This window comes from Lepisosteus platostomus, chromosome 9 (assembly GCF_059453375.1).
Source record: "Lepisosteus platostomus isolate fLepPlt1 chromosome 9, fLepPlt1.hap1, whole genome shotgun sequence".
NCBI classification, from domain to species: domain Eukaryota; kingdom Metazoa; phylum Chordata; class Actinopteri; order Semionotiformes; family Lepisosteidae; genus Lepisosteus; species Lepisosteus platostomus.
The window spans coordinates 42,203,971-42,231,880 of record NC_142619.1 but is presented as its reverse complement, the minus strand read 5'-3'; the positions used below and the strand labels follow the sequence as shown (position 1 = coordinate 42,231,880).

Sequence of the window (27,910 nt, the reverse complement as noted above, 5' to 3'; positions counted from 1 at the left end):
TCCTATTAGGGAGGCATATCACATTCGAGATAGCACACTTGAGGTGTGAACAAGTAAACTCTCAACTGCAGGGCACGACCTGTGGTCTGGACAGAGCCTTAGACCTGCTGAGGCACCCAAGAGCTCCGTACATGACTTTTTAGTAGTTCAAGAAAAGCTTAATCCTATGCTCAAAAGGGAAAAGAAGAATCATAACTTTTAGGCTTTTGAGCTTGGAATTAACCTTAACTTCTTTCTTTGTAGCCATAGCCAACACATGCTAAGGTACTTCCCCACTCAAACATTTTTAGTAGTTGCATGTGTGATATACTGTACAGTATAGTACACTCTTCCATATGGTATGTTTCAAGGCAGCTGAATTAATCAATAAATGTTTGATAATTAATGCAATATCATGGTTGAGTCTATAGTCACAAACAGGTACCGCATGAAAACTGGTAATTGCACTTTTTACTGCTTGTGGGAAGAAAAATACATAATGCTCAACCTGAAGCCCTTATTCAGACTATATAGTCATTGGGAGTGGCTAGTTTGAATATGAGCAGACTAGTGTATATTTTATCTGTTGTCCTCTTTTTACTGTCTTTGCTGTCTTTTTGTTTCCTTTGGCTCTGTTAAGAACATGTGCCTGCAGGCAACACAGATGATTTGAAGCAGATATTTTAAAACTCAACACAAATACATTTGTATTGTTTTACATACTGCTCAGAATTGTTTCAGCTTAATTGAACATATGTGATTTGTTTACCTCACATCTTAGTATCCCATCTGACAAACTTGAAGCATAATTTACATTTCCCTAGTTTATTCTAATAATAAGCATGCTGACCTCTTCAGTTAATATTATAATCTTAAATATATAGATTTACTTGGCATGCTCTGCGGAAGTGTAACAGCTGATTAACTCATAATATCACTGACATGTTATCATTACTGAAAGCTATCCTCTTCCAGTAGAAAATGCAGACCTTTGTATGGTACATGGTGCTTTTCTGCATTTCTTATTTCTGTTTTCAAGGTCTTTGTTGTTTTCTTGTTACTTCTGTTCTCTTCACAATGCTTCATATGAGAGTAGGCGTACTTTCTGCGGTCTTAACTTGGCAAATTCTTGTGTTGAGCTTCTCTGATTGTTACAGTAGGTAACTGAGAAGGTCTTTATACTGGAGACAATAAGTTATTATTATAAACACACCTTATTATGATGTATCTTTTAGTTTAATAATAGGCTTTATGAGGATTTTTTTTGCTTTATGCTGTATGAAAGGGAGCTATGCAGCTATGCTGTTGATGCAGATACTCTGACTTCCTTCAAGAAAAAACTGAGAACCTGAGATCAATAAGATCTAAACTATCAAATTTGCTAAATAAGCTGAATGGTATCTGATCATTTGTAATCATTATGTTCTTATGTATATTAGTCCTTCAGACAAATGTATAAATAATATATACAGTATGAACAGTATATAGTGTAAATTGTTGAGCAGCAGCAGGGCTATGATGCTTAGTAGCAGACTTGAGAAATGGAAGTAATAGTATTTCTTGCACCCAGTATATGGCTATAACAGTCGAGGTCACCGGAAGACGGTACACACACAGATATATATCACTCCCCATAGGACAAACATTATTAAAGTAGCATGTGGGAAACATGGTGAGGATAGCTGGCTGAGGGGTGACTCAACATTCACAGGCTCAACATAGCAAGAGCACATTTATAGAACAACAGAAAATGCAACTGTGTTATCATTTCACAGCTATCATCTGAAATGGAACAAGTAAAGGTTTATTCCATGCTGAAAAGAGAACAAAAGAAACACAATGTTTCAGCTATGGAGACAGCGTTCTTCGGGTGTCTCATGCCTCTATTTACTTTAGAATTAATATTTATAAGCACTTTATAAGTATATAAATCTTATATCTTTTCTTTACTTTTGATGTGAAATTGATAACAATTAACAAATATTTGGTTTAAAAATGGCTTTTAGTACATCTATGCTACAAGCTGTCTGTAAATATTTGTATTAGGAGTTCAACCCTTGGTTGGGAATAGATCCTGAAATGTAACTCTCTCTAATGACATACCGTATACTGCATTCTTATGGGAAATGAGTATTAATTTTTGTGGTTTTGAACTACATGTCATTGTTCAGGAATACATCTGCCACTACCTGTACCCATGTGATCATACTTGGTTTCTGTGAATTGACTGTAATGCCTCTTTAGGAATGTGGACTGTCTTCTAAGCATTACTATGAGGAATATTTTCTCAGTCATTTGTGACGCATTTTCTGGATTGCTAAACCTTTTGCCTGTGGAATGCCAAGAACACAGTCTTGACATAAACAGGAAATAATGTGAAAGGAAGGGGAACAACAGAATGCAATTGTGCTGGAAAGTTTTCTGTACATGCTTTGCTGCTGTGTGTTTTTTAAAGTTAAATGTGGGTTTTATTTGTGGGTGAAATTTGCAAGTGATTTCATATCTTTGTGTTTAATAGATATATGAGAGCACTGTAGGCCCTTGTCATGAAAAATTAGGACAGTAATCTTTGAAGAATGTGCTAAATTTCTTTCTAGCCACACAGTGTTAAAGCATTTACTTAGATTAGAAAGGAAAAACAGTATAATACACAACACATCTAAGCTAGAAATTTATATTTTAGTTTACAAGTGTTTTCAGTATTGAAATTAATGAAAATATTAATATTCTTGCATTAATTTGAAGAAAAGATGTGCCACCGCCAAACATTTTAGAAAAGAGGTGACCATTTACAGTATTTATCATTATAGAAAACATCTGTTGATATATTTTTCTTTCCCAAACTCACTGTGTAAAAGCGGCTTTTACCAAAAGGTAATCAGGTAATTTCAACACAACATGAGTGCCATTTCTCATCATTTGAGAAAATGAATAATTGAATGATTGTACATTTGGAGTTCTCAGAAGACATACCCTGTGAGAAAATGTTGTTGTATTCTATTGTTCTGTTACAAGAGTACTTCAGAGGTACTAACTGGATACCTGCTTTTATTAGTATTACAGTACATTTAATAGTGACATTTTTGAAAAGCAAACATGTACAGTAGGTACAATTCTATGTTATAACTATTGTAGTATTTTCCTTGCAATGTATGGAGACTTACAGGTAAAAATCAGGTAGATCTGGTAGCAGTTTGGTTATTTTAATGATTACTAACATTTGTTTTTTTAAGTCCAGTCACATTTTCTGTACTTTGATGCATTTATTTCTTTTTGTTATACCCTGCACTGGATATTTAATTACTTTTAGTGCTGAGATGAGTGTCATGGTAGGTGCTTTATTAAACATTGTCTAGTAGTAATTGTCTGGTTAAAGTATTCTCAGTTTTTTACAGAATGAATGGACATTGACTAGTTCTGACTGTTTTAAGTATAATGGTTTGCAGAACAGTCATGAAGGAAAATGGCAGTTAAAAACTATTATTCTTAATTATAAAGACATTTTGTATTATACTTTTTTATTCTGTGAGAGCAAATTAAGGTTTGGATATAAAAAAAAACAGAAATCTAGTTCAGTGAGATTGTGTAGCCACTAAGGAGAAATTAATGAGGTCATGGTACAGGAAATGCCATAACTGGAAAGTACCTTCAGGGATCTCACTTGAGTCTGGTTGCTGAAAAAAACAAAGGTGTGATAGAAACAGTGCAACATGTTAGTGCTGTGCGGTTGCTTTGCCCATACTGCATGATAAACCGCTGTCATATAGAGGTTATAGACAAATAAAGCTTAGGTATTTTTTTATTTCTTGTGCTCAATGCAAAAAGAAAGACAAACTGGCTTTTCCAGAATTTGCTTAAATAATATCTGCATGTTACAGTACATAAAATTAAAAGAGCATGACATACATAGTGTATTTGCAAAACGCATCACTGGCAATTCTGTCAGAACAAATCAACACTATTATTTAGGGCTCTGGCTGGATGATGGCTTTAATCTGGGTCCCTCACGGCAGCAGAAATGGATCTGGCTGGCTGATCTTAGTGCAGCTAAAGTTGGGAGCATCCGCATTCCTGCTCCTGCCATCAATTGATCTAGTCTTGATATTACATATATACAACTTTTGACTACCAAGTTCTATTGTGCTGGAGGGTGGTGTAAGCTTAGACTGCAGCTCACACAGTCAAATTCTTGATGCATCAGCCACTTCAAGATCATAGGGGAGATGGAGCCTATCCCAGCAAGCACTACACACAAGGCGGAGTATACCCTGGATGGGAAGCCAGCCCATCACAGGGTAGACAGATACAGACATGCACACTCTTACACCAGGGTTAGTTTTACCAGAGGCCATTTAACCTAATAATATGTTTTTGGACTGTAGGAGGAAACCAGCGCAAATGCTGGGATAACATACAGATAGAATTGAACCCAGTGCTGTGAGGCAGGAATGCAACCACTGCACCAAGGTGCTGCCCCATGGGGATTCCATGCTGTTTGATTGTACTTTGTGGGGCTTAACCATTAAGGGGGATGGATGAAAGGAATTTGTATAGGCTAGGAAATGTTAACCTTTCTTTTGGAATTTTATATTGATAAACATGGAAAAATAAAAATGCTCCCCTAAAATATTAAGATGCACAAATTAAAGATTTCTGATAAAACATAGGAAACTATAATTCCAAGGTTTTTTTTTTCCTGTCAACATTTAGCCAGTAGACCATATGGAGCAGGTTTTCTGGAAAGAAATACAGGCATTTTTACTTTTGCAAATGTAGGCTGATACAGGAAATTGCTGTGAATAACACTACTGAGTTTTGAGGAAATTTAAACTGGCAGGCAGTATGAACAAGATGTTTGTTAATTTGGCATCACTAACACTATCAGTCGCAATTGTGATGATCATAATGGATAAACAGGTTTAAATTAACTTGTATACTTACAATTCTACTTGTTAAGACACTGTCTCATATTTATGTAAGGGACTCTACATCATACAGATGTAGAAAGAAATTTAAGAAACTTCCACACCATTGTATCAACAGTGGTTATCTGTTGCATTAACTACAACTGTACTTTAAGTGGAGCTTTACACTTAAGAGAGTGGTAAATATTCTACCCTTTTCATTTTTAATGACTTTTATTATTGTTTTTGAAATCATTTTGTTCTGAATTTCACATTTGCTCACATACTCATTCAGTTTTGTTTTCTTCTGGATAATGGATGGATATCTAAATTTATTTGCTTTTAAAACTGTATTACTGCATATTGAACTGTTGCTAATTTCAGCATTTATTATATCAATTGATATTAATAGGAGTTTTGTCCATCTCAGACAGGGCCAACTAAATGTGAGCTGAGAGGTTTTACAGGTTTTTATGTAGAAATCACCATTTATTTTATCTTTCTCCCACCCAATTTAGAACAGAAAATTCATAATCAGGTCAGCTCACTGCAGCAACCCAAGGGGACATGCACAGGAGACATGAAGAATGTGCTCACACGTCCTCAGAAACAAGTGCTTGTCAGGCCCTCTACCTCTTAATCACGCCATGAGCCCACTTTGCAGAGTAGAGCCAGAGCTTTGCAGGAATGACAGATGGCTCTCCATGACACTGTGAACATCAGTCATTGCTGCAACGTGGGAAGCCAAGGGTACCTGACTGAATCAAGCCCACCCGACCGTGGATGTGCTCAGTCAGCTGTGCACCAGCACTTGTGGAAAGTCAGTCATGATGAAACAGCCCAGATTCGAACCAGTGATGCCTGAACTGTAGGACCCAAAATAAGCTCCCAATTGGAGCCTTTACTGGCTGAATAACTCAGGAACTCCAACGTTAGTCTTCGAAATGCAAGGATAGATAAGTCCGTAGTCATCATGAATCATAAGTGCATTAAAAATTGAACCATCTACTTCTATTAGGTTAGATCTTTTGACAAAACTGGACCCTCCACGTGCACATTTCCATTTCCAATTACTGAGAACATGAAGTCACACATCTCCTGTAGCTAAGTACAATAAACAACAGACATCTGGCAGGCTGAATGCTTAGATTCAATACTTGTAATTAATGTAAACTTGTTATTATATATACATAAAAAATATTTTTGTTAAATGATTATGGGTGTATCTTATGATTTAAATATACTTCGCCTTTGTAATTATTGGATTATTGCAAAACGTTTGCCCAGGTCTCCTCTGCTGTGCCAGGCAGTCTCCTGAGGCATTGTTTTGAGACACAAAGTGGCTTTGAGTTCCATGGCCTTACCTTCAGATGATGGACAGATGATAGAAGCCCTTACACAATGCTAATACACCAAGGCTTGTGTTATCTTTTGCTCTAACAGTGAATTTTTATTTTGACACAGTAGTTTTGAAATACACCCTCCAGCATCTGCTGATGTACAATTAACAAAATTTTAGATTTGAATGGCAGAAAAAAGAAATTAAGAAATTAAAAGCAAAGGGTATTCTAATCCCATGTCCTGTTACCTTTGGTTTCCTATAGTCTTACCCTATACCCCTGTATCACCTAACTGCAAACTTGGATGTTTAATTAGGGAAGCTGATAAAAGTTGTGCTTCCTGTACATGATTTTATATAGCCAATTAGTGGACACCTTGTAGCCTCAGAAAGCCATGTAGCTGGATGTGTAAGAGGATAGAAAAACCTAATTCATTATATCAGTGCAGTGAAAGTTAGCTGGTTCTGCTGATCCCCAGGAGACAGAAACTTCTCTTTGCTGTTGGTGAACGCCTTTAGTGCCACAATTTGTTGCCATAGTTACTCAGTCATAAACAGGGTTGCATGACTGTCATCAACAGCTTGCCTGCCAGTTATAAAACCATTAAGACAAGCTAACAGAATTAAAACTGTAAGCAGAACATTAAAATAGGAAGAGGTGCTGACCTGTAAAGAAAGAGCCTTTTGGAACCTGAGAGGGAGATCAAGCTGCTTTTACAGTCAGCCTGTTTTCTGAATGAGAATCTCTGTGAAGTTTAGTCATGTTGGGTTTTTAGGTGAAATAATGTTGGGGAGAGTATGTAATAGAGCTGTTGTCAATCAGGTCAACAGCAACTCGATTTGATTGTTGTTGTCACAGCAACAGTTGCTCTAGCACTCAGGACTCTGCTGTCCTCTGTTGGAGTGCAGAATGGGTGACATTAAGATAACCTACAAGTTTGTTGAATGCGGGGTGAAATGATAAATTAAAATTTTTAAATTCTTTACACTAATTAGATACTATAAATATCTTTATTAAGAAAGGGTAAAAAGAACAATCATCATAGTTAATAATCATTAATCATAGTTTATTTGCAAAGCTCTTCATCTACAGTAGATATATGAAATATTATTCAGTGGAAAAAGTACTCATGAATAAATCATGAAGTGCACTTTTTAAATTCAAGTGAAATGTACAGTAACACTGAACATTTAAGCAGAAAATAATAGTGATGCAATCACATAAATTGTAAAAAACAATTGTAAAAGCCTACTCTAATCGCTTAACTGAAAGGATTGAAAAGGATCCTTAGACTAATCGTGGTACAAAACAAATTTACATTACAAATAACCTGCAATTACATTACACATATGCTTTTATGGCTACCATTTCTTTGCATTAAAATGAGATTTTATAACCAGAAATTTACAAGTGTTTACAAGTGTTTCATTTTTGTGAATGTGTAATATTTGAATATAGTTCTATTTAGAATAAAATGAGAACACCAAGACTTCAGAATTTTAAATTTCTGCAATTCCATACAGAGAAGTTTTTAACACTAAAATTAAATGTGATCTTTTTATGTGTTTCTTTTTAAGTCGTTAGGGGCTAATCTTTAGAAATAGGAATATAATTGAAGCATTCATAAAATAGATATCACTTCCTTGTTTCCCATGAAATGTTCAATCATCCATTATCAGAGAGCCACCTACTGTACAGTATTCCTGGTAAGTGGTGCTGCAACCTGCAATCTATCCCAGAAGCACAGGGCACAAAGCAGGACTACACCTTGGACAGGGATGCCAGTGTATTGAAGAGTACAGCAATGAAATGGGTGTCCACCAAATGTAACAATGCAGTCTGTAAAATAAATTGAAATGAAGATTTAATCATAAAGTATTACATTAAAAAACTCTTGGATTCCATTTGAATGTCCTAACACAGCTCTTAGTATTATTTTCTTTAAATGTCAGAGTAACAGACTTTTTTTCCCCCCTGTCTGCATCTGTAACCTCTGTGAAAGTCTTAGCTCTGGTACACAAACAGCAAAGGATAATTTAGTTTAAATTAAGCACTCTCATTAATCCTGGTTCCTTTGATAAATTGCTTACGCTTTGTATTTCGTAAGCATAACACATCAGTTACCATGCATTTAACTGAATAGCTAAACTATCCTGTATTTTCACTCTTGCCATGCCTAATGCAGTTTAATTGTTTAATTAAAACTGTCATTGTCTTATACAACTACTGTATACCTATATTGAATAGTTTATTTTAAAAATAAAATTTATTACAGTATTTAGAGGGTTCGGTGGTTAGCGCCTGTGGCCCTGGGTTCAGTTCCTGATGTGGGGTTCTATTTGCATGGAGTTTGTACTGTGTTTTCTCTCTGTGTTTACATGCAAAAACAGGTTAATTGGACTCTCGCCCTGGTGTAAGTGTGTGTGTCCATGTGTGCCCTGTGATGGACTGGCATCTTCCAGGGAGAACCCTGCTTTGTGCCCATTGCTTGCTGAGATGGGTTCTGGCTCTCCCACAACCCTGAATCAAAATAAGTGACTAGAAAAAGGTTGGGTTGGAAATTAATTATTTAGGTAAAATATATTTCAGACGTGAAACACATGCATTGTGTTTTTTCCACATGCATTTACTTTCAGTCATTTAGTCTAAAACAAAATACACATGGTTTTAAGATCCATAGCGGATGCAAACACATTCAGTACATCATTATTTTTAAAAGAGATCATTTCAAATAAAAGTTCAAAAGAGAAGTCATTCACAACTAAATCACAATCTTCATGAATAAGTAAAACACATTAAGTCAAAAGACAAATCCTTTGTTAAAGTAAACTCTTTGTTAACATTTTGCAGTAAATCCACTTTGGTTAAAACCAAAGTATATTTAATGCAAAAGGTTAAATATTCAGTTGAAAAATGCTATAAATAAATTTAAATTTCGTACTTCAGAAATTTCAATAATTGCTTAAAATCATTGTCTTTCTATGTTGCCATTGCCTTAAGCGGGATTGTGTAGTCTTTGTACCACATACATAATCCTGATTATAGATGTTTGCCCATACCTGAAACATTTGTGAGAAGTCTGACATTAACTGAATATTGTAACAATAATATTTTGTGTAATAACATAAAAAATACCAAAAAATACAGTAGGTATTGTTGTTGTGTGTCAGATATTATGCTATACTGTTTATACTATACTGTATGTGTACTGTATGTACTATATCCAAAATTATATCAATGGGCCAATTTCCACGTGTCACTATAGGCTATTTACTTGTGAATTGATGACGCACATGTTCTGTACATTTAGGAGAAATCTCAAGTTAATCAAATTACTCCTGGAAAAGGTCAAAGTAAAGCTGAATTATAAATGAAAATGAGGTATCACAGGGAGAAAAAGTCTACTTCCACATCAAAATCTGCATTTTAGAGAAAAAAAGTTAACGAGCTCCCTACTATATATAACAGTCTTGGAAGCATACATGTTGTCCAACACGGATTTCTCTAAACCTTTCCTACCGACAATGTTTTAGTCATGGGAATCTATAATACCCAGGCTGTACAGCTTCATTATATACAGACCGGATTACTACTGTAATAAGTGCTGTCTTTGATTGGTATTCCTGTTTGGTACTTGCTCAGTACTCACGGTATAGACTAAGTTTGTTGTTTATCTTCAGTGGATAGGTTCACAGGTCTGTGTCATGAGAACACAGGAAAGTATGCAAATAATAGGAAGTAGTTTGATCCATCTAGCTGCTTTGGGTTTTAGCACCTAATTTATAAGTGACTTTGTTACTGCCTTTGAGGATATTGACTACTTGAATCAGGTCCCCTTGTAGTCTTCTCTGTTCAGGCCAAAAAAGATTTATTTGTTTTAGCCTGTCAATGTAGGACATTCTTTTGAGCATAGAAATGGCATTCTTTTACCTGGTTGTTCTTCCCTGGAAATATTCCAAAGCAAAAATCTCTTTCTGTGGTATGACGATGAAAATTGCCCATAATATTCAAAATAAAGTAATAATAGTGTATAGTACGACTTTAACCAGACATCCCTTCATTTCAGTTGTATGCTTTTAACTGTATACATTAACATTCTCTTTATCTTTTTATTGTTTCCCAACATTGTATAGAAGATGAAGATAATAAACCAATGTAAAAAACAGTCATTTTCATTAGTTGCTTCTTCAAAGTCTGTTTCCCATTTTGTAGTTTATGTTGTTGCTACCTCCATGTAATATTTCTTTATAGTATGTTAGATTTCCTTTTCAGCATCTTTCATTGCTATATACTGCTATTCTGCTAGATGGGAATTTGACTTAGTTACCAGCTATATTAGATATTAATATTTGATAATTGACTTTCTTTTTTCTGTTTTTTTATCAGAAGCATTCTTAAAATCTGGATGTAGCATATCAAAAGCTGTGTTTCTATTACTGCTCTTGCTTATGCAAAGAATGGGTAAAAAAGTCAGAAATTAGAATATCTCATAATCCTATTTCCATGCAAATTACATTCTAATTTAGTTTGAGTAATTGTTTATATAATTTTCACAATTTTTTTTGTTTTAGAATAAACTATACATTAGCAGTTTTCATGTCAGTGGGTTTTGTCATTGTTTGAGTGACTGTTGGAAGTGCTTAGCTAATGGCCTATGAACATAGTCTTTCTTTAAGTACAGTTGTTAGAACAGCATCAAGCCCTGGAGAATTGTTTATCTTCTGGTACTTGATCACCTCTGCTGCTTTTATGTTAATACTGTTTAATGTAGAAGGTTGCCTTTACTTAGCCTGAGGCATGTAGTTGATTTCTTTTTATGAACATCAGAGGGAGATATTCATTTAATACATCAACCATTTCCCTTTCATCACCAAAACTTTTTCCATTTTTATTTTTGAGACACTTTTGTAATGCTAAAAAACTTTGCTTATTTTAGTCTCCTTTGTGTGCTTCGTGTTGCATTTTTTCTCTCTTAGCATTTCTAGTATCCTACCTGTGCTTATTTTGTAGTTCATGATACTCCTTTCTATGATGAGATCATAATCATTTTATTAAGTTTTCTTCATCCATGTATTGATATCCTTAATTGATTTAATTAAATAATTTGGGGCTTGGATTGCTTACTTTTGGAATTAATCTCTTCTGTGATTTAACCCACTTGATCCATGAACTACTACTGTATGTTTTGCCTGTTCTTTTAGTAGTACCATTGCATTATATACTGTATATTGTTATAGCTTTGGGAGACTTGATAAGTGTCTCTTAGATTTCAGATAAAGTTTGTGACACTGGGAAGAGGAAACACTTCTAACTTGAAAGCGAAGAGGATGTTTGCTGAGGTCTGGGGGGTTCCGTGAGCAGAAACAATAGTAAAGTTTATCTTAGTATGCCTAGGCAAGTTGTGGATTAATGGTTGCAAAGGAGCAGGGCAAAAAGACACAGTACTGTATAAGTTCACCTTAAGAGAAGAGAGGAGAGGAAGGGGGAAACAACAAGGAGAGGAGAGAGAAGTCCAGAGGAGATGGGACTTGAAGCTTGCGCCAGACGAGAGCTCCTACTTTTTGATCATCCAAACCAAACCTGATTGGAGCTAAGTATTTGAACCTTATTAGAGCGTGCTATTCTGTGTTTTGAGAGAACTTGGGTTTCCTGGGTAAATGATACCTCAGTTAGAAATGTTTTTCCTGATTAGGGTGCATTTTATGGATAAGGATATAGGCTCCCATTTATTTTGTGGTATCCAGGGTGCAGAGAGAGAGATTTAACTGTAGGTTGCTTTAGTTAGAAGGCAGCTCTTCTCTTGTGTGGCCTCTGTAGGCATATTAAGAGATTAGTGCTTAGTAACAGTTTGGGATTTTCTGGGTGACCAGAATGTCAGGCCTCTGAAACGCCTTAATAATGTATATAATGTAACTTTATGTGTTTTGTTGTGTGTTGTGTCATAGTTTTAAAATATTTGTAACAATATAATGTAACTTGGTGTGTTATACAGTATGTTTTGTGTCTTGTATAGTTTATTGTAATAAGTATTTGTTTTAGCCAAGTGTGCCTGGATTATTACTCCTCTCAACAAAGCTTTGCCAGAGAATAAAGAATTTACGTGCTTCTAATTATACCAGCTGCTCGGGTATAGAAATAATTTACAAGTCATGGTGCAGTGGCTCTGTGGCTAAGGATCTGCGCCTGTGGCTGGGAGGTTGCCGGTTCGTATCCCACAGCCAGTAGAGGAATCCTAAGCAAGGCCCTTAACCCCAACTGCTCCAGGGGTTCTCTATAATAATAAAAATAATTAATAATTGCTTACACTTATATAGCGCTTTTCTTGACACTCCACTTAAAGCTCTTTACAGGTAATGGGGACTCCCTTCCACCACCACCAATGTGCAGCATCCACCTGGATGATGCGACGGCAGCCATGGTGCGCCAGAACACTCACCACACATCAGCTATCAGTGGTGGGGAGAGCAGCGTAATGAAGCCAATTCATAGATGGGGATTATTAGGAGGCCATGATTGGTAAGGGCCAATAGGAAATTTGGCCAGGATGCCAGGGTTACATCCCTATTGTTTTTGAGAAACGCCCTGGGATTTTTAATGACTACAGAGAGTCAGGAACTCAGTTTTACGTCTCATCCAAAGGATGGCGCCTGTTTACAGTATAGTGTCCCTGTCACTCTTCATCACCTCTTCCAGCAGCAACCTTAGTTTTTCCCAGGAGGTCTTCCATCCAGGTACTGACCAGGCTCAAACTTGCTTAGCTTCAGTGGGTATAAATGGCTGACCCTGCGTTCTGACCCCAAGCTTCTATCCCTGTCTGTTGTCTCATGGAGAGCAAGCTGGGGTATGCAAAAAGACAAATTCCTAATAATATAAATTGTATATGGCCAATAAAGTGATCTTATCTTATGTTATGAATAATTATTTCACTGATTGACTAAACTGCTCGGTCAATTCCTGATTTTCTCCAGTTTTGTAGCCCCCATTTGTAACAACCTTTGCTTTTGAATCCACCTGAATACCATGGTACTTTAAACAGTTACAATCACACACAGTGACACCTGTCTACCATAAATTTCCTAGCAAGAGTTTTAAATAAATGTTCTCTGAAAATGATCAGATTGTCGGCCCATCTTTTCCTTCACTTGTGTGATGTCGATTGAACAGCATGTCTTGTGGTATAAAATTAATTGAACCTTACGAAAAGTAAATGGAAATTCTTATTTTCATTTCATTATTGAAGTTTGCCCACCTTGTTTCACAGCTTTCTCTAATTTATCTAACAAGTAAAAAAAATAATGACAAAAGATCTTTAATTAGCATTTACATTCCAAATAAAAACTTTCTGTAAAACATTAATTATGTACCGTTTAATGAGCATACTGTACATTTGAGGAAAAAGGCTATTCCAAACATTTTTCGCTAAATTTGGAAAATCTCATTATTGGTGAAAACATATGAAATCAATATATGCAAAGCTGGTGTTTGTTATTGTGCAGTTTGGTTTCAGACCTTCCGGGTATAAACACAGGAAGACTAAGAAACCCCTACTGCTCTGATTCTAAAATTCTAAAAATGTCTGAACAGAAACATCAGAAATTATAGTTTGTGCTGTTTTACTATATTGAATGACTTACAGAATGGGTACGCATCATAGTTTCAGGATTCAGCACTATGATCAACTTATGCAACTGTTTTAGTGCTGTTCACATTTAAAACATGATACGATATGTATTGGACCAGTCGTTTAGAATTAACTTTCACAAAAAACACAAATAAGTACTTGCAATCAGACTTCCTTTCAAATGCAAAGTAATTTGCAGTGCATCCAAATTAAAGTGCATTTAAAATAGTACTGTTGGTAGGTATCATTTGTGATGTAGTGGGAAGAATAAGCAATTTGGAAGAGCTACAGTATATACGACTTTGCCTATGTAAACCATTTACCATTTAAAAAAAATGATTATTATTATTACTAATTATTAAACTGCTTACCTACTGTATATATAGAAAATGCCGGATGTGCATAATATCTATATAACATATTTTGACTTATGTTGGGGAACGTTCTGATTATATTCGAAAGCAATACAAGATATGTATCTACAGTATTTGCCAAACAATTGTGAAAGATATTAGACTGCTTGGACTGATGTCTTCAGTTGTCTGCTTTAACAAGTGTGATGTCTACCAAAATCAACATAACAGAACCCACTGCTGTTTCAGATAATTCTATAAAAGAATGATTAACTATCTTGAACAGAGAAGACTACAAGAGGACCTCATTAAAGTATTTGAAATTCCGGAAAGCATTGAAAAAGTCAACCCAGGGGACTTCTTCAAACTAAAAAGTGAAATATGAACCAGAGTGGGAACCTCCACACAAGTAGAAACTACACCATGTGGAAGAGCATTTAAAAATGAGAATAGAAGGTGCCTCTTCTACTCCAAGAACGAAGGAACAAGCTACTCAGGCATGTAGTTGAAGCTGTTTGTACTTGAATGTAGTTTTGCTTCATTCAAAAAATGGCTGGACATCCTGAGATCCTGGGATCAATTACATACTACCAGTACTACCAGTACATACTAACCAAATGTGCTAACGGGCCCAAGTGGCCTTCTTTCAATTGAAGACTTTCTTATACTCTTCCGATAAAAAATATAAAATAATCAAGTCAACTTTATTTGTAGAAAAATAAGAAGTAAACAGCTCTGTCACTGTTTTATATTGGGGAATGTTGAAGATATTTTTGTACTAACAGTACAGTGAATGTATTCAGTTTCTATTGATTCACTGTGGTACAGAGGAAGGATTTGAACCACTCCAGTGTACAAACATGTCTCGCAGATTCTAGTGATGCAGCTGGGGGAGCAACCTGTGTCAGCTGGAAAGTTCCTGAAAAAGTGACTTGAAGGTTGCTTTCTTCCAAAACTTTCATTAGAGTCAACACTGATGTCAACACTTTGAGTTTTGTTTGCACAGTACATGGTAATGCTTCAATGTCACATGTAGTTGTTCCTCTAAAAACATTTTAAAATGTGTGAATAGATTGTGATCAATAAGGTCAAAAGATATTAGGTGATTCAGTTTCTCAAAACAAGTTGTGGCCAGCATGCTTCCTTTGCTACAGAATTGTTGACAGGTGAACCAAGACAAACATACTGTATTAGGATATATAGTTAAAATCATAGAATTTAAATGAAAGGATGCTATGTGATAATTTTACAATACATTACTTCAACCTTATTCAACTGCAACAAAGTTCTAATGATTTGAGAACTTCATGGAGCAGAATGGGCTGTGTATTGTCCCCTATTTTATTCATACTTTATACAGACAGCTGTAGAAGCCCCATTGAATACAGACACATCATTCAGATTCATCAATTCAGATTTGAATTGTGTAACAACTTTAATTTAATGTGTGAAAAACCAAAGAGACGATCACTGATTATAGAAAAAAGACATCAGCTGCAAAACCAACAGTCATTGAGGAGCAAGAAATTGAAATTGTCAACAGTTAGAAATATCTTGGGACTATTATTGTTTACAAAATTGAAAACATGAATATAAGAAGAGCCAGCAGCGGTTGTTCTTACCACTTATTAATTGTTCTGTTTATTGTCCTGTTGCATGACATTTGAAATCTGTGTCTCAGAGACCAGTGAACAGGTCATTTCTTGTCCAGGCTTTACAAGAGGAATGAGACAAAATTCTGCAACAAAGCCTTTGCGACCTGGAACAAAGCATATGATACAGCTTGTGTGGTTTACAAAAGTGGGACTTGTTTTCGACTTTCACAGTAGATTCAATGTGGATCAGCCTTTTCACAGACAATGTTCTTTAGCACACTGAATTAAGTAATGGCATATTTGTTCAATAAAATGTCAGTGCAAAACTTCAATCAGAATACTTTTCTAATAAGTCTGAAACCTGATTAAAAGCTATATGTGAATGTGTCCAATCCTTTGCTTCAAAATTACAATTACAAGCATTATTTTATGGGTAAGAACATTTCATAAATAAATTGGTCTAACTAGATATAACTGATCTTAATCTATGGCTATGAAAAAAAACAGCATCCATTTCATTCAAACTATTAAATCTGTATTGTCAGATTTTATTCACTTTTTTATTTATCTAATGCTTCATTTTTCTTTCTCTTCTTTTTCAGAAATCTGTTGGACAGAGACACATTTTCTAAATCAGATCCAAGTAAGTGATGTCTTAGATTTTTTTCTATTAATATTTAATTTCTAAAATATGGATCCAGAAATGTTATCCAAAAGTTTAGTTCTTAATATGGATACAAATCCTTGCAGCCTTCCTAAAATTGTTTGCTCAGCAATTATTATATATTCCAGCTACCATTACTTTAGTTAAAAAATCTTGCATTTAGGAAACAAGCCTGCCAAGCAGACTCACACAGAGTGTTAATTGTAAATTAAAATGTACACGTTAGTCGATATTTTAAGGATTTTTAAAATATATTATTTTAGATATTTATATGAAAGTCATTTCTGTAGCTCAATACTCAGATGAGCGCAAACTGTTAAGTTATGGTTCCAGTCAAAAAGATATGAACAAAAAAAGACTCCAGCAGACAATGTAGTCCATACTACTAGTGTTAAAAAAGACAGGAATAATTTGAAAAGCAGAGAGAGGAAACAAAAACAACAAGGCCATGCTGTTCTTTTGAAGGTCATTGGAGAAGGAACATTGAGTGCTACAGATATTTATAGGGAACAACTGGTAGAATGTAGTGTGAAGGTGTTATCACAAATAGTAATAAATTGACCAAAAAATAAAATATTCTGGAGTCAAGCAAGGATACTGGACTCTTTGTTGGCGCGACCAACTAGTATCAGAAAGATTATTTTTCTAAAAAAAGTACCCCTGAGCTTTGAATGTCTACTGCAAAGTCATTTGATCAGATGTGATGTCATTTTGTCTATATGTGATTTGTTCTGCTCAGGTGATGGTTTTTACAAATCGTACTCGTCTGCGACTTTTGTCTGGGTTTGTATGATATTGCCAGGTGCTAGCGGACTTTTGCAATAGATTGAGAGAATAATAGAGAAATAGAGAAATACGGAGACCAGCTTTGTGTTTATGCTCCCATTGTGTAGTGCGTCTTCAAATACTTCTTAAAAAATTATTAGATATGCTGATATTTTCTAAACACTATTAATAAAGTTAAATTTATTCTTTACTGAATATATTGTTTTGTTAATTACTTTAGATTACGTGTTTCAGGAAATAACCTTTCCTTAAAACTAAGAATTCTTTAAAATAAAGCCATACTTATGTGCTGTAAAAAGTCTTTTAATAGGATTTTTTCCGTTGTTTTTTTACTGATTATGTAGTTTTCCTTAGTGAATACTTAATGTACCGTGCGCCTGTCACATACAGTACATACATTAGGTAAATCTTATTTTAATAATAAAAAATATTTGTATTAGCCCATTAGTGCTGTACAGTAATATTTTTCACTTTTTAATTACAAATGTGGACAGAATTATTAGTAATTCTGTATAAATAATAATTAGTAAATGGATATTTTTATTTTAGTTTTAGATTAATGATTAGTTAAAAATATATTATACAAAGTGGCTTTAAGAACATATCATATTTAAAACAAATAAGCACGTAAAAAAAAGAGCCAGTAGTTACTTGAATAACTTTCAAAGAAAGATTTCCTAGTAATCATTTCATTATAAAATGAAATGACATTAATAATAAAACACTGAACGAAAATGTACAAAATTACTAAGAAATGCTTAAACTTATGTTTGTTCAAGAATGTAGTGTTCATTGTCTTCAATTTGAACCTTGTTTATAGAAAATGTTGTTAAAATGAGCATGTGAAATCCTTCCAAAATAACCAGCGAGTGACCATGAATTTGAGGCAGAATGTGTTTATGAGGAAAGTGGAATACTGTTCTGTACCTTATGTTTTCAAAGTAGAAAATTATAAGCTACATAAATATATTTTTATTCATTAATTAATATTGTTAATGATGTTCAGAATTATATTTTTATTTTTAGCTAAATGTATTTCTCTTTAGTTACATGATTCCTTATTAATATTCCATATTAAATGGCTTTAAAAAATAGGACAGCAGATTAAATGTTGCTAATATTTTCACTAACATCACTTACTGCTGCACCACAAGTGCCACCTACAATATCAATCTGATTGGCCAGTAAAGATTCTTGGGACAGTACGATAAGGCAACCTGAATCGCACTGTGGTACGACACAGCCAGCTTACTGTGGCTGCAATGAGTTTTGACACGCATTTTGAATGGCTGCGTCTTTTTGTATTACAATGTGACATTACCCCTACAGTGGTAAAAAATCTATAAAGTATGATCTATTGCATAGTGCAACCGAATTTGACAAAATTAATTGTTTTGTACATTATGAGGTTGTTTCTGAGTTTATTGCATACTCAGTAATTTAACTCAGTAATTTAACTAATGGGATTTTCCATTTCATCAGCATCAGCAGCATAACTCATTAGCTTCACAGCTTCACAGTTTTAGCAAATTTAGCAAAGCAAACTTTCTCTACAAATTTCTGGAAGCTAGATAAAAGAGGTTCACATTTAAATAATCCCCCAAATTATTGCTTGTTATTAGAGATAAATTTAAAATATTTATGTTTAGGAATTTGGGAATCACATTTTTAGTTTTCCATACAGTATTTTCCATATTTTAGTTGTGTTGACAGTATAATTGAACATACCATATTTAGAAGTAACATGCCAGAAACAACATTAGAACAGTTACAGTTTATGGTATTGCCCAAGAATCTGAAGAATTGGACATAAAAAGTGCAGCAATTTTAAGGACAAAATCTGAAGTAGGTTTGGCTACTAATAAAATTTTCAGTTCAGTTGGTGCAGTAGTTCATAATAACAAGATTTTGAAAGCATTATTGAATATGTGCATCCGGCTGCCAACTTGGTTGATGTGGGATCAATCTTTGTTACATATCCATTGTCATGTCTCTGTCACAACACATTCCACGTTTGAAGGTGAGGGGCTACTGTATGTGGTGTTCAAAAAGTGTGAGTTGGAAAGTCTGAAAGAGAAAAGAAGACAATAATAATCCATATAATCATTTTAGGCTTAAACATTTGTAAACCAAAACTTTTCATGTTCCTTTACAAAGAAAATGTATGTTTCTTTTTGTAGTTTGTGTGAAAGACAAGTACTGCGTTTAGTGTTTATGCCTCACTGCTCCTGGGTCCTGAGTGTAAATTTAAACTTTGGCCTCTTTTGGAATGTTCATGCTTCTCTGTATGGGTTTTTTTCAGCCTGCTTCTACTCCTCCCATATTGGACCAGCTTACTGTCAAGAGTGTAATCCTGCCTTGCACCCTAGGATTCCAGAATAAGCCCCACTTTTCTTACCAGGAATAAGTGGCTTTGTGATAATGGTTGGATGTTTGATAGACCCACTAACCTTAAGGCATAAGCAGATTGGTATTGTTGGCTTGGATTCATTAAGAAGAAATGTTGCCCTAAGAAGCTGAATTTAATCAGCTGAAAAAGGAGAAAGACAGTTGTCAGTTTAATAAAAAAAAATCCTGAAACAGTTTGTTTCTTTAGGGTAGAAAAGAACATGGATTTCTTTCGTTGAGTTTTCTAGCAAGTTTCACACACGGAACACAAACAGAGCCTTGTATTGTTTCACTCATTTATATTCTTCCTGCATATTTTATGCTACATTTACTCGTCCTTGGTTAACATTACCTGATATTTTGCATATGGAATCTTAATGTCTTTAGCTTTCTTCTTCCGTGGAGCCCTAATTCCTAGTATTTTCATAGATGTATATTTTTAAATAAAATCTTTAGAAGTATTAATCCCCTGTGTGGAAAAATAATTCTGCTTCTATTTTTCTTGGCAACTGTATATGTGCTTTTTAGTTCAATGTTTGATTAATTCCTGCACGTCTTTTAATTTTAAAACTTAATTAAAAGGGGTGTCTGAATTTAAATACTAGTCCAGTTTTGTCTCCCACAGTCCAATGGCAAGGTCAACACACTGAGAAATTATTGCACTAATGCTAGAGGAAATGTTTTTTCTCTGTAAAGTGATTTTTAATAAAAGTAATATGCTGTGTAAACAAATGTGGTGAAAGAGTTAAACCACTAAAGAGTGAGATGAATTTATTTGGTCAATTTCAAGCCACTAAGACTGGTTCCCATTTTTTTCAGATTTTTGTTACAGCCAAGTTTATAATCACTGGGTAACTGATTTACATTATCTCTATAAAAAAAATGTTTTCTGCTCTTATGAGGCTGAATGGGTTTGTTATTGGTTTTAACCCTGTGCCAGTTTTAAAGCTTCAGAACTTCCCTGAAAAAAAAAATTGGAAAAAAAGTTTTATATTGCGGTTCCCACCTGAATCTGTTTGGTATGAATTAGTCACATACAGTACTACAAGCTGATTAGGAATAAAGGAGGTATGAGGTTAGCCAGTAGAGTGGCCGGAGATTAACCACCCATAAGATAGCTCTTTGCACCATTTATACCCTGAAGTAGAATATAACTGCTCAGGAAATCTCTAGGCTGGAGCTGAGGCTAGCCTGACATCATAAATCTAATTTGTAACCCACTTTGCCTACTGTACCTGGTTTTCCATTCCTTGGAGAATAAGCTCACCAGTGGGAGAGGAATGTATTTGTGGGGAGAACAAACCATGATTTTACTTTTGCATGTCTAGAAAACTAATCAGTTCCACAATAACTGAGAAATGTCGTCATAATATTACAATATTGTATACGGTAATGTGGACAGGTGAACAATTAATCTTCGGTGCTCACTTTAACATTGGGTGTTAAACTGTTAATAATTTAGGAGAGATAGGAGATAATTTAGGAGAGGTTTTGAATGAAAGTAGTACCCGGTACAAATGAGAAGTGGGGAAATGAACTCTGTTACGTCCCCGTGTGTGTCTGTATGTTTTGTTTTGTTTTTCCACTTCCTGTATTCAGCTACCCCCCCCCATTGGTCAATCGCTACACCATCTTTGCCTTTGTAACATCATCTTCAGTCAGCTTCTCGACATTTGTACCCTATTCCTTGTGTCTACTCTCGTTTTCCCTTATTTGTATACGTAGTTCACTTGTGTATTTGTGTGACGTTTTGTGAAAAGGGTTAGTTAAGGTTGTCAGGTACATTGTGCGCACGTAGTTGCTCTTTGTATTAGAAACACCAGTTAGTACGAGAGAGTGCCTTTTGTCTTGTATGGTTTTAGGTAGTTAGTGAAGTTTAGCCAGGGTGTTAGAAGACGCTGAAGACCGAGTGTTTTGTGTTTTGGTAGTTAGGTCAGCTTCCCCTCACTTTATTAGCCAGCTCTATTTTGTTTGTTATTTTCGTTTCATTGGCATCGCTCAAGTTCCTTTTCCTTTGTGTGTTATTGTGTCCTGTGTACGTACAAGACACTTATTCACTTTGAAAATAAATCCCTTTTGCACCAAACGTGTTGTCATGCTTCCTAAGTCCCTCACCAGAAACCCACCTGCATCCAAATCCATCATAAATGCTACACCCCTTTACCCCTAGACACTTGGGGTCATAACAAACTCAAGTAGAATGGTTGATGATCGATTTTGGCCAATTAAGTGCCACTGGCAGATGCTTGAAGATGCAATGGAACATACAGCAGGTGTGTGTGGGAGAAAAAAAATGTTGATATTTGGAACCCTGAAACAATACTGCAGAAACTGTTGCTGTCTGTTCAAAGTGCACATCTTTCAAAGACAACAAAATGAATGGTCTAACTAACATGAGCCTGCTCTTTGCTGTTGGAAATAGAGAAAAAAAATAATATATGGCAGACAACATTATGGAACAAGTAATAGGTTTATTCCATGCTGAAAAGAGAAGTAAGAAAACACAATGTTTCAGCCGTGGAGCCTTCTTCAGGCCACTTCGTTCTGAAAACCTCCAGGTTAAATACTGAATATCATCTAGTGTATGAAACCGGAGCCATGGTATCTCAGACAACAAGCTCCTGACTGTAAGGTCCCAGGTTCAATCCCAGGTAGGGGCAAGTGATGTTCCTTCCAGATGGCTCCCAGGTCCATTCAGCTTACTTTCCAAATGAGTACCAGGGGTACACGTGATGCTGACCAAATCACCTCCACCTCTAGTGTTGCATGGTTGAGAAAAATGGTGACCCTTGCCCCCTGTTCCCCATGGGCCTTTTTGGCCTGAAAAGGGACCTACCTAGTGTATGAAAACAGCACAAAGGTATTACTTATTTGCCTTAAAAAGTAGCCACTGAATGTGCATCATTACTGTTATATCATTACATAGCATTCACCAAAAATCAAATGAACTACAAATTAAAGTTGTCTGTAAAGTAATTGTAACTGACCCTATAGTACCCACAACAAGGGCTGTCCCAAGGGCCTGCATGCACAAAAGACCAATTGGGTCAATTGCAACAAACTTGGACGTGGATCTAGTACAATGCTACAGTAAGTTACTTACTAGCCAATATCAGGATCATCCCCAGTTGTGTGCTCAGTTACAAATAAAGATCCTGCAGAATAAAGTTGGAGACCAACTATGGCACTATTAAGATTAAGCATTGCTGTTCTACCAAGCAAATTAGGAAGGGAGAAGAATATTTGAATTATTAGGACACGTAAAATAATCTGTAGTTCAAAATTAATGTATAATTAGTACTTTGTCTTGTGTATATACTGTATATAGAATTATTGTGATAATTTAATATTAGTTTTAACTTCAGTTTAGTTTATTGTAAAATCCTCCAGATGAGTAGTTCAGGTGGGTCAGCATGTGTAGGCTGCAAAGGAACAAGTAATAGGTTTATTCCATGCTGAAAAAAAGAAGAAAGAAAACACAACGTTTCGACCGTGGAGCCTTCTTCAGGTGCCTAGGTGTCATACTCCAGATGAGGGCATGTAACTATCAATGGAATGCTCTTTCAATGTCCATGAGCCACAATAGAGTACATTTGCTGTGGGTTTGAATTTGATTAAAGTATGTGGCATATCATAGTGACTTTAACTTTCACCGATAAAGTATACTGATTCATATGGAGAAATTGTAGACACTCATGCTTTTTGTGCTACATTTATTGCACTTAATCTGATTGCAACAGGGAATAAGCTCTTTCTGTCAACGTTCTTTCCATTTTCCTTCTCACCTTCTTTCCATCTTCTGGTACTTTCTGATATATGCACTTTAACTCTGTAAACTATTATTATGTATATAGGTTCCATAGATGTACTATACATAGAGTATTTGCACAGACATACGATCTATACTGGTTAGCAGCCATATCACCCTGCAACTCACAACTGGCAACCCACTGAAGCTAAGCAGGTGTGAGCCTGGTCAGTACCTGGATGTGAGACCTCCTGGGAAAAACTAAGGTTGCTGCTGGAAGAGGTGTTAGTGGGGCCAGCAGGGGGCGCTCACCCTGCGGTCCATGTGGGTTCTAATGCCCCAGTATAGTGACGGGGACACTATACTGTAAACAGGCGCCGTCCTTCGGATGAGACGTAAAACCGAGGTCCTGACTCTCTGTGGTCATTAAAAATCCCAGGGCGCGTCTCGAAAAGAGTAGGGGTGTAACCCCGGTGTCCTGGCCAAATTTCCAATTGGCCCTTACCAATCATGGGCTCCTAATAATCCCCCTCTATGAATTGGCTACATTACTCTGCTCTCCTCCCCACTGATAGCTGATGTGTGGTGAGCGTTCTGGCGCACTATGGCTGCCGTCGCATCATCCAGGTGGATGCTGCACATTGGTGGTGGTGGAAGGGAGTCCCCATTACCTGTAAAGCGCTTTGAGTGGAGTGTCAAGAAAAGCGCTATATAAGTGTAAGCAATTATTATTATTATTATTATTACACAATGTTTTAAGTTTCAATACTTTCCTTTTGTTTTATGTCAATTGCTTCTTGTTTAATTTGTATCTGATTCTAGACTTTTCAGTTCTTACTGTTTATCTTCCCTATTTGTAGTCTGAAAAAAATATTGGCCTTGATATAAAGATTAATCTTTAAAAATACAAATGACAAGACACTAATGAGATTTTCACCATCATCAAAATCACTTCACAACAAAAAGTACAGGAAATCCATGCCTGAAAATTGTGCTGCCCTTTGTTGTTAGTAGTAGAGGTACAATTATGCACAAAACAATGTCCCAATCTCACATTGCACAAAAGATAGTTTAATTTTAGGTAACACTTCATTTGAAATTTGCTGCACAATGTCTTCATAATCCTTTCATAACTGCTACACAACACATTATAATCGCATGCATAATGCTTTACAGGGACATGTGCAAATGTGGAATACCAGTAAATTCAAATGTGCAAATTATCTTACCATTGCATCATAGTAAATGCTATACATTATATAATGCCCAGTGATCAAAATCAGCTTCTTAATGACTAAATGTATAATGTTGTCTGTTTCTAATGTACTGTAATATAGTAGTGTTTTGTTAGTAGTAGCATGGTTTCATGCTTAATATAAGGTGACTTATCTGAATCAGTGCATGTAGAGTATCTGCTGATATGCAAACAATTCAAAGGATGACTCCAGAGAACCGAGACATCTGTTGAAACTCCTGCCTGCTTTGGCTCTTGGAGTTCATATAACAGAGAAAACAAATTCCCCTGCATGTTTCACTAAAGCTCCAGGAACATGATGTACTACATGCTGACTAGGTAAAACCCACACTGACTTTTATTTCAACACTCCTCTGAAAGGAGCCAGTGGCAATATGATTTTGCTGAAATTACCATAGGCAATAGGTAAAATGCTTCTGTAATATCTTTCCAAGCCTCAGAATCTGCCTGCAATAATGGCCATTATTTTTCACACTTTCCTTGTTAAGTCAGAGGTGACCTACAGTACTTATACTGCACGTTCACTGTCTGTGGTATTTCAAAAGAGACAGGGGATCGGACACCCTGAAAAGAATATCTCCATCTTTCTTCTTTCAACACGTGCAATTTCTCTGTAAACCAACAAAGTACTTGCCCAATTACAGGTACTGTAAATTTGTTTGCAAATACCTTGCTTATACTGTATTAACAAGTTTAGAATTGGATACTCTGCTGCATTTGGAAAAATGTAACTTAAAAAGTGTGTCTGCTGTACTTGATTTAATTGGTTCCTGATTGAACAGATGAAAGGACTCTGGTCTGATTTGCATGTTACAGTTAATTAGTTAGCCTGCATTTTGCCTAATATGCAGACAACAAAAATAAATAGCATAATCATACCATGTAATGGTTTTATGTAAAAAATGTCAGTTTTTAAGTGCACATTAAAATACTTCTTTTTTCCTTTAAGACCCATAGAAACAGGGTAAGATAATTACAACAGCAGACAGGCTGTGAATGTGTGTCAAACTGTTGGCAGGTGAAACCCACTAATGAGAGAACTTGGAGACTGCTCAGTTCTCTGGGTATTAATGTAAATGAGAGGTAGTGTTAAGGAATCCTAAAATTCAAATCCGTTGTTTATTTTAATTATTAAAATCTAATCATTTTCAGTTAATGACACCACAATATTGGTCATACAGTATGCCTTATTTGTTATAACTGTAAACTTATTATTCATTTTGTTTCTTTTTCTTTTTATTATGTTTTTCAGCCTTCCTTATTGCTTGAAAGTTGAAACTGAAAAGTTTTAAAACATTGATTATTTTTCCGGCATCCTGGAATGTTTGTTAAGTGGTGTTCTACAACCTATTTTGAAAACCACTGCTATATATTTAAAGGAACAGTGCATACTCATAATATAATGCAATGAAGTAGAAAAATACAAAAAAGAAATCTAGTGGTGGTAAAAAAAACTTATTTTTAATTCTTAAAAAATACTTTTCTACTATCTTTCTGGAAAAAATAAATGTGTCCAAATTAGATAGATTCTATTATATAAATAATGTATTTGTTCAAAGAGTAGGTGGTGTGTAAGCAGTTATTCATAAAGTTACCAACTGACCACATACTCATAAATAATTTGTTTCTAATGACTCATGTGAAGCATATGTGAAAAAGGGGTGATTATGTGTCTGTGGATTAATACACTGTGACTGAGCTGAAGTGTAAATACTGGGACAGGTCTGAGACCTGCTCTTTTGCAGTACTGTATGTGTACATTTTTATCCAGATAATGCAAAACTATATTCTCACAAAACTAATTTAAAGGGAATACCAGTAAATTCATAAATACAAGGATAGAATGTTTGTGTTTGTTTCTATTTTTTGCAAAGCAAATAATACTCTTGATTACATTCACAATACTTTTTATGTGCTGTACAAGGTAGGTATTAAACTTAGGAGCTAATAAATGTTTGTTTGATTGTTTTGTTAATGTCATGTCCTGTTGTTTCAGTTGCACCTGCACATAAAATGAATAATTTTAAGTCTCTAATCACAATTCAAGCAGATGAATTTATCAGCTTGGACAGTTTAGGAAAAGGAGTAGCTCTTGAGGAATAACAAAAGCCCAACCTTGTCTGCTCTTGCTCAACAGTGAGATGTGAATTGTGTAGTACAAAGAAGTACAAAGAGATCTATTTATATATCTTAAAAGGAAAGTACTTGGTCTGCTGTTGAAAACAGGATACATGTTTCTCATTGTACAGCTTCCTGGACGTCAGCCATACACCTGCAGAAGCTAGGACACCACCAAGAGTCTCTTGAGACCATGATTTCAGTCATATAAAGGCTGACAATATAAATACTCTTTTTCAGTTAGAGACAGTTATCGTACCCTCCTTTTAAGATACAATACTTTACAGTATACACCAGGTATGTAAACACATCAAATTGTATACATATTATCACTAGTGTACATACATTTTCATTGTATTTTTTATTTATATTTGTTATATGATACAGCTGTATCCAGTAAACTAATTTAAACTGGGAAAAGATTTCATAAAAAGATACATAAGTTTTAAGCATAAGTACATATTCCATTTTCTATTCTACATGTTAATCCCATATACCAAGCTTTAGCTGGACAAGGACACTATACTTAAAGAATTGCAATAATTAAAATTAAGCTATATTATTTAAACATTATTATGGCAGTTTAGGAATTTACGGTATATACTGATTTTTCTTGAATTTGGTACATTTTTTAAAAACCTCTGCATTGATGGACACCATATTTGAGGGCATGTCATACTTTTATAGTATGAGACATTTATGCTGAGTTCAAGTCTAAAGTGTGCTGACACTAGCATCCAAGTCATGCTGGATTAAGTTGGTTCAGTTTGCAATTAAACTGTTTTGCAATCTTGCAAATAAAATGCATAAAACCAGTCACATAAAGCCAAGTCCAAGATATTCTCTTTCAGAGCATTTAATGCACAACTGAAAAAAGTTCATATTTCAATTCATATTCAAATAGGTCTAAAAAGGGTAAGATTTGATGTATTAAATATTCTGTGTGCTAAATGGCAGGTTCAAATAACACCATCAACTTAAACATGTTTTAAATCAAAATATTGTTGCTTATGACTAAAAAAAAAAACTGAAGATATAGCTGTCTGAACACTTCCTTTCTTCTGTCGCCCAGGTGTAGCAGCTTTTTTCATTCCTCCCCACAGTGTGTTGAATAATCAGTATAAACCTGAAACTGTTTTTCACTTTTCAGTATTAATCA

The 27,910-nt window shown here is 35.2% G+C and overlaps 1 protein-coding gene across 1 annotated transcript in view; it reads left to right on the top strand.

Moving 5' to 3' along the window:
* The window catches only part of LOC148655015 (copine-8), a 169,682-nt gene that overhangs the window by 23,762 nt on the left and 118,010 nt on the right, over positions 1-27,910 (top strand). Inside the window, exon 2 of the mRNA XM_088645067.1 lies at positions 16,395-16,435. Coding sequence (XP_088501193.1) covers positions 16,395-16,435 — 41 coding nt within the window. The remainder of the gene's footprint in view (positions 1-16,394; positions 16,436-27,910) is intronic.